We start from the raw sequence: 8,344 nt of genomic DNA, 5'->3' as shown, positions 1-8,344 counted from the left end.
TATTATTATAAAATGTATGTGATATTTTTGAAAGCCAGAAACATTAATTCTTCTGAAACCGTATTTAATTAAAATAGAATTAAAATGATTTATATGTGTCGGATTAATGTGAAAATTCAAGTACCTTCATTTGCATTATACAAACTATGAATAATAGTTAAATTTACAAGCATAGAGTCAATTAAACTCAAGAACTTAATTTCGAATAAAGCGATTAATCTTATCTTTTTATTATTTTTTATTATCTTAATTACTTACGGAAGAAGTCTTAAAAAAACATATTTTATACTCTCCTGTAAATAAACATTTTAGAAGAAAATTACAATTTTCAAATTTCGTATTTGAAAAAATATATAATATGACTGTTGCATAAACTTCTTTTCTGAACGTTAAAGATAACTTTCCTCTGTATGTAAGTAGTACATACGATCGCGTATATTTTATGAAAAGACGATTGAGTTCTTCATATTTCTTTTGCCGATACGCTTACGAAAATAGTATCGTGAGTACCATATGTGGTCGAAATCTGAAATTTTGCTGACGATCGTCCAGGGACTACAAGCTGTATCTGTTAAGGGTTTCTGCTCATTGGAGCGTCCTCGTGTAAGCGGGAGTGCTCCCCGAGGATTTCACAGCCAGGATACATCCAACGACCAAAATTACACCGTGCATTCTACTATACACCAGTTTCTCCAGTAATCGAAAGAGATTTGTTTTTTTCTGGTCAGCTTAATGTATCTTTGTATTTGTTATATTTACGTGACTGTTTCGTACTTTTGGTTTTATGTTTTATAATTTGATTTAACTTTGCTGTGTATTATATAAAATCTTATCATTAATTATATATCTATATTGATATTTTTATATAAAGAAGATTTCCGAAATTAAAAGTAGCAAAGATATAATAGAGTTAAAAATAAACTTTTCTTTCATTGCTCAATACCATGCAAATGTTCTATTTTGTTTCTTTTACGTTTTTTTATTATATGCAAAACAGTTAAAAATTGTTGTGCACTTCAAAATTTTGGAGTTTTAATGTTGACTCATCTCCTCATTTCTCACAATTTATATGTTAGGAACAAAAAACAAATCAATGAAATAAAATACTATTTATGAATAAATAGAGCATAATCAACATACACCAGTGATCAGAACTTTTATTGTTATTCGGATTACACATAGTGTTTCCATATGCTGCCGCTTACACTTGTTATGTACTTTATCAACAATACGTTTCGTACCATCTACACGGCATCCTTTACAGCTGTGTTGCGTATACACCGGTATTCTACGAGATAAAAAGCAGAGGAAATTACTTTCATCGAATACCGTACCTCACGATACGACATAATAACACAGATTCTCCCCATTGACTGTAATGTTTCATGTATAGGTAATACATTTCCTTTATATGTAGATTCGTAGTTGAAGACCACATGGGATAAACGATAAACAATAAAAAACGAAAACAACCAGTTGAATCTGAAGATAAAAACACATGATATATAGTCGAATTTTGATAATTTGAGTCTCAAGGAGAGGAGGGAAGAACTAAAATCTTCTCAGAAGTAATTAAAGGGGTGAATTAAAAACGGGATAATTAGAATTTTAATTCTTAAATAGTATCGTTTTATAAAGTTTAAGTTATTTCACTTTATTTTGTATTTCATATTCTCTACGAAACTAGTAAATAAGCTAGTAGTGAAACTAGTAATAAAGTGAAATTAAATGAAAAATTCCAAAGTTAAGTAACCTAATCCTAAATTGTTATGGTCCCAAATGGTTTAAGTATACCAGTTATGAGTTAAAATTGACATGAAACGCAAATAATGTAACTTATCATGTTTTATCCCTATGGTCTTCAATTCCAAAAGTGTTGATGAAGAGAATCTGTTAATATCTTCACGTTAATTTTCAGGAACATCCGCTCCATACATATTTTCGCTATCTTTTTTATCGGACAAGCGATCGCAACGACTAACCATTCGCTCGAGAGGCTAATAACCGTAAGGAGTACCTATATTGCACAGCATATCGACTCGCGCAGAGAAGCCAATTTCAAGCTGCATTAGCTCCTCGATGCACTAAGTAGAGTAATTATTACAATGTAAAGGAATCCTCGTATGCATGTTTGTGCATGCACGTCTTAGTGAATCGTACTTAACCCTGGAATTCATACCAATGATCGTGAAATCGAAATATGTTTCGTTGCAGAAATGCTTCAGTTCCGTAGTATGAATAAGTTAAGTAGGCATTAATTAATTTCATATTGCCACATGAATAAAATAATGTGCGTGAAATATACAATAGCAAGCGCAGGTTGTATATATATATATATTATTTATTCAATAATGATTATACGTATATACAATGACAAGTGTATAAATATAGAAATATTACTCGTAAATTCAACTATATATTATTATATAATTCAATTATAAATTGTATTACGAAAGAATTTATTTCTACGATACAAAATTTCTTATACTTTCAAACGCTGTACCTAAATAAAGAACAATGTTTCAATTTTTATTTCGAGTAATTAATTATAAAATAAATTAAGGTAAATTTAATATAAGATTCTTTCTTCTAATATTAAATTTACCTTAATTTATTTTATAATTAATTACTCGAAATAAAAATTGAAACATTGTTCTTTATTTAGGTACAGCGTTTGAAAGTATAAGAAATTTTGTATCGTAGAAATAAATTCTTTCGTAATACAATTTATAATTGAATTATATAATAATATATAGTTGAATTTACGAGTAACATTTCTATATTTATGCACTTGTCATTGTATATATGTATAATCATTATTGAATTAATACTGGGCAGATTGATTAGACAAAAGCTAAAAATGCTGGAATATCTTTATAACAGATAATGATAAAAGTTGTCAAAGATAGTTTTTGATATGAACTCCATTTTTTTCTCTGTAATTTCTCTGTAATTAGTTAACGTCAAAGAATAATTTATTTTAATTCCAGGGAGAAGTATAATTGACTATTGATCGTCCTTTCCACAATCAAGTTTCTGTCATCGTATTTGAAGTTCGTGACTAACTGCATTTTTCCTGCCATTTACACACGTACGTACAGTTCAATTGTTCGTAAAATTACAAAGTTTTGTAATACAAACAATTCTCTATGTGCACGAAACTTGATGATTATACGCATTCATATAGTTCACCATAAGAATCGAAAATAAATATCTCTAGATACGTACAAGTTTTGAGCGAAGTTCTTTATGTATATGTATCTATATCGTGGAAATTAGTTACACGAATATTTATAATAGTGTTTTTTGTGCGAGCGTAATTGATCTACAAAATTAATTATGAGCGTAAGAACGAGGACGACGATCAAATTTTTTTGTGTTTTTTTCGTGTCTTCGTGCATTTCGTGAGTTTGCTCAATAATAAAAAATACGTAACATTTTTATCCACACTACTCGATTAAGACTAGTTTTGCTACGTCTCCGCGATGAAAATTGAATGAGATTCGCCTGGTGAAAGATTGCGTCAATGGAAAAATCGAGAGGTTAGAAAGTGAAATGATTATTTAAAATAAGGATCTCCATCGTCTAACTTTCTGGGCCTTCTTGCGCAATAATTTATCAATTAATAAATATAATGAATTGTATCGATCAATTCTTACTTTTATTAATTTTAACTTCACTACCGAAAAATTTTGAAATTAATTATAATTATTACTGGATATAGTTTCATTTGTAAGTTAGAAATTTCATTTAACGCTTATAAAAGCCAACGTACTTTAAATGAAAAATTTTCAAGTATATTGTTATAGAAAGATCCTGGATATTTGACATTTATTTTTCCAACTTAAAATTTATAAATTCCCAATTTTCTCATTGTACACTTACAAAAAGACAAAAAGGCAAAAGAGAGCCATCAGATCAACGCGCTTTAAACTAATTGGAATTCACCGGATCCGAAGCTGAATGCCGACGGAGACCCCTAATTTACAGTGTCTTTTTGAATTACTCTCTACCTCATTCCCTCTCTTTCCCTCTTCTACTCGTCCGTTCTCTCTTTTCCTCTTCTTTTTCTTTCCATCCTTTCTCTCTCCCTCTTTCCCTCTCTCTCTTTAACCTCCATCCCTCACACTACTTCTCTTCATCCTCTTTCAGCTGCTACTGCATCTCGTGTCGATTAATTAGTGGGCGCAGACGGGCTATGAATCTGGCCGTAAAATATTCCTCGTGGATGGCAAGCGGAACAATCCGCATTCGTTCTCTCGTTCGGCTCACTTCCTGCAATCATCATTGTTGAAAATTAACAAAATTCCGCTCCGCGTGCAAAGCCAAATCAAAGGAAACAAACAAAATCGAAAAACCGTTTCATTTATTCATTTAGATTGAATGGGTAATGAACCGGGCGAATGGTCTCCGGCGAAATTGAAAAGTTAGTCGAGCAAGTTGGGCGCGATTAAAGGTGAGCTCTTTCGATCGGTTCCGTCATATCGATTGGTATCTTTCTCTTTCTCCTATTTTTTTCTATGAAAAATTTAATATAAAAAATTTAATAAAAGATATATAAATTTAATATAAGAGCAATGTAGTTCTAGAAATAAGGAATAATTATGTTTTGTGGCAGATTAGAATCATAGTACATATTGTGAATCAGAGATAGTATTAGATTGTGGTAAGTCGATTGTTGTTTTTTAGAACTTGATCATCGCTAAGAAATTGAGTATTTTTAATGAGAAAAGTATCACGATGGATGTGCATATACAGGTTGAATCTAGTAACTGGCTCGAACTATAACTCTGTTCCTATTGCAGATGGAATAAAATTGTAGAGGCAAGTTTTGCATCGTTTGTCAAGTTCTATCATCATGCAGTGCGATTTTTTTCAGAAGTGTCTCGGTGTAGTTGTAAGGTACAATTGCACTTTTTTTAAAGGGAACTCTACGATTTTATTTGCATTAATTGATTCTTCGTGAATCATTGCGAACAAAAAAATATTAGGATAAATTTATAAAAAACTGTTTTGTCTGCAACAAATGCTCAGACATTCCACCATTGCATTCTGAACATTTCCTCGCTCATTTCTCTATCTTTTCCATTGCATTGTATGGAATTTTTTATTACATTTCATGGAACATTATTGAATAATTGTAAATACGGTAAATTATATCCTGTAGGGATTCGATATAATGGACAAAAGCTTTCTCTTCAAGAAGTCTACGTTAGTCAAAGCATTTTCGTTTGTTATCGATGATCTCATGTTGGCATTCATATATAAGGTAGATCGATTATCTCGTTATTTTCAGCTTACGGTCGTTTTCAATGTCGTGATTCCTGCTCCAGCCGAAGTATTATATGCTTTCATATAAGTAAACGTATGCAACACACATATACATAATATTCTAAACATATTTTTCATTGATTATTTGTGTATCTTTATCTCTGTGTTTTCTCTATGTTTACATGTTAGTATTAATGTTTGAAGAGAACAACTGCATGAGAAAGGAAAAAAATATAATGTATACACAAAAATATTGTTGTTATTTCTATACTCAATGGTAAGATCAGAATAGTTATTATTTTATTGAATGGATAAATCTATCACACCGTTCTGAGCCAAAAAAACCTTTATTGCATGCGCTTACAAAAACTGGGGATAAAAACAAAAAGGCATCTTAAGCCTATCGATTAAATCTATCGATTGTAACTAGAATCATCCTCTAGTTACTATTTCTTATAACTAACGCATCTACATATGGATGGCGAGCACGAACTCACGTTGTCATTTTCAACAAATATATACAATTATATTATGTGCATGCTAAATTATATAATATTAAATTATATAAATTATATAGATAATAGTAAAAATATATAAGAAATCAAACCCGATAATTCCATAATCTTTTATATTATATTAAAGAAAATTAATTGCAACGAACTCTATAATTTAAACAGAGTTGTAGACTGTATTTAGACATTTTTTTTAGAAACAAGGAAGGAATTCGTTTCTAACGGAAGGAAAGTTAAACTTGATTGCATCGTGCCATACTTGAACTCGAGAAGCGAAAGTGCGCAAGCGTCGTCGGAAATCACGCCTCCTCGTCGAGAGAGGAGTTCACCCTCAACCCCTTTTCCTGTTATTACCAACTCCAAGATCCACCCCCGCGTCTGATATCGAGGCAACCCTCCGTTCTCAGTTAACACTCTGGTCGCAACTAATTACTCTAATTAATTGAAACTCCCGAGCTTCCTTTGCACCACTCGTGCCACGCTAATTACTAATTGCTAATAACAGAGGAGAAGCTAGTCCAAAATACCGAGCAGATTAAACGTTTACCAAAGCGATGTTTATCATTTATATTATTTAGCTGTCGAATGGTAATTATTTTACAGAATTGTCTCTAAACGACGATATTTGGATATAATTTCTATTGCTTAGTTGTCGAATGGTAATTATTTTGGAAGATTTTCTCTAAGTGGCAAGCGATCACGTTAGAGATGTTAGGCAGCAATTTCGTTACTGTTTGGTTTCTGGAGTTGATTGGAAATAATCATAATGATACATTGGAATTTTTGAAAATACGGCGAGGATATTTTCATGGATTTTAGTAGGAATTATTTTCGGGTTAAATAGTTGATAATTGATGCTATATGTAATTTGTATTTGTATATTATATATTTTACTATCGACTGCTGAAATTAAATAAATGAATTTATATATTTTTCCTTTCCTAGATAAATTCTGTTAACACGATTCCCACATACATTTTTACTTACAACATTATTACTTATAAATTATAAAGATTATACTACAAACAGAACATTTTGTAAGTAAAAAGAAACAATATCTATTTGGTATTATGTGACTATACATATATTACATACCTTTTATTACATTGAGATGCCGGTAAAAGCTATTCCCTTGCCAGGTGTCGGGACTTCTTGCAGGTTGAAGTTCTGGTTTAACGTCACGCATAGCTGCTGTCTCCTCTGCTATCTTTTCAGCTTCTCGTTCCTAAGACAGAATCAATCGGAATATCGATTTTAGTTTTTCGAAATCTTTTCACATTAATAAGTAGCAAAATATTCATTTTAGTAAATGTTTTTTACAAATATGAAAAACGTATTACATTTAGGGCGCTCAGTAAACCTATTACAAAGCATTGTTTCCGTTATTTTTAATATGGTGAAATGCTTAAGGAATGAATTGTTTTGTTCGAAGAAACATCCTATGATGCGAAACATTTTGTTCGTGGTCAAATTTTTCGAGATTTAGAATAATCTCAATATTTCCGTAATTTGTAAAGATGAAATCTTCTATTTCTTTTATATATCCTTATCTTATCATTCCTTGTCTTTTGTACACAAAGTTATACAAAATTCTATGTAATTAAAGTATTTCTCAAATTATTACTATATTACTATATTATTACGAATACATGCGACAAAAGGACGTTTATTTTTCAATCGTTCAAAAGGGTTAACCACTAGAACCATAGTAATCGGATTTAAAAATCGAAGAATGATGTTAAACTTCAGCCATAAACACGTGTCCAGAGGTGACGTTCACTTTTTCCCGTTAATGACAAATGACTGAATGGAATAAGGACAGCTAACGTGAACATGACCATCCAATCATCATGAACGACCACTCAGTTATGCAACGATGGCCACAATCCTGTTGATGTGTTGTGACCAACGTTGGTTTACTCGACGATCTATAATCTAAAACGCAGCTACCTGTACAAGCGGGACGTGGTACTTTATTTAATGTTTCCGCCGATAGCAATCGTCAAATTACTTAAATTAATTTAATCCCTCGACACGGCGCCGATCAATTCGCGTGAATTATTCCTGGTTCCGGAAGTTGTCGTCCCTTTTTACTATATGCCACCATTTTCGCGTTTTGGAAATATTTGGATATAAAGTAGAAGTTAGTGTCAGTGTGCTATTTTTTGTATTTTTCGTTATTATCATTTGCAATTCAATTATCCTAATGTAAGTTATAGTCTATGCATAGTTTTTTGCGTAATTTAAGTCCATTTAAAAATTATTTCAGGGAACACTTCAGTAGCTGCTATAGTACATTTATTTTATGTTTGTCATACGACAAATGAAATAATAATTCGATTTTATTTACTCATATTTTCAAACAATAATAATTAATTGTAACTAATGATTCGTTTGACATTATTTATTTATATTTCGAAACAATAAATGAAATAGTAATTTACGTTAGTAAAAGACACAAGACTAAGACTCTTTAAAAATACAACCTCGCGTGTCGAATGCCTAGTATTCATAGTTTTCGCGTGCTTCGTGTCACGAAATGAACGGAGATCAAGGTATAC

General features: G+C 31.2%; 1 protein-coding gene across 2 annotated transcripts in view; it reads right to left on the bottom strand.

Moving 5' to 3' along the window:
- Positions 1 to 2,779: 2,779 nt before the first annotated feature.
- LOC117233038 (SKI family transcriptional corepressor 2) overlaps positions 2,780 to 8,344 on the bottom strand; it is a 29,754-nt gene continuing 24,189 nt past the window's right edge. For both annotated transcript variants that reach the window (XM_033492916.1, XM_033492917.1), the window contains exons 6-7: positions 6,879 to 7,008; positions 2,780 to 4,275 (exon numbers count right to left, since the gene is read on the bottom strand). In XM_033492916.1, the coding sequence (XP_033348807.1) occupies positions 4,175 to 4,275; positions 6,879 to 7,008 (231 nt within the window). In that variant the 3' untranslated portion in view covers positions 2,780 to 4,174. The remainder of the gene's footprint in view (positions 4,276 to 6,878; positions 7,009 to 8,344) is intronic.

The sequence above is a fragment of the Bombus vosnesenskii genome, unplaced genomic scaffold (genome assembly GCF_011952255.1).
Source record: "Bombus vosnesenskii isolate JDL3184/JDL3185 unplaced genomic scaffold, Bvos_JDL3184-5_v1.1 scf7180000013294, whole genome shotgun sequence".
Classification (NCBI taxonomy): domain Eukaryota; kingdom Metazoa; phylum Arthropoda; class Insecta; order Hymenoptera; family Apidae; genus Bombus; species Bombus vosnesenskii.
The sequence above is the reverse complement of the archived record's forward strand: the minus strand, read 5'-3'. Positions and strand labels throughout refer to the sequence as shown.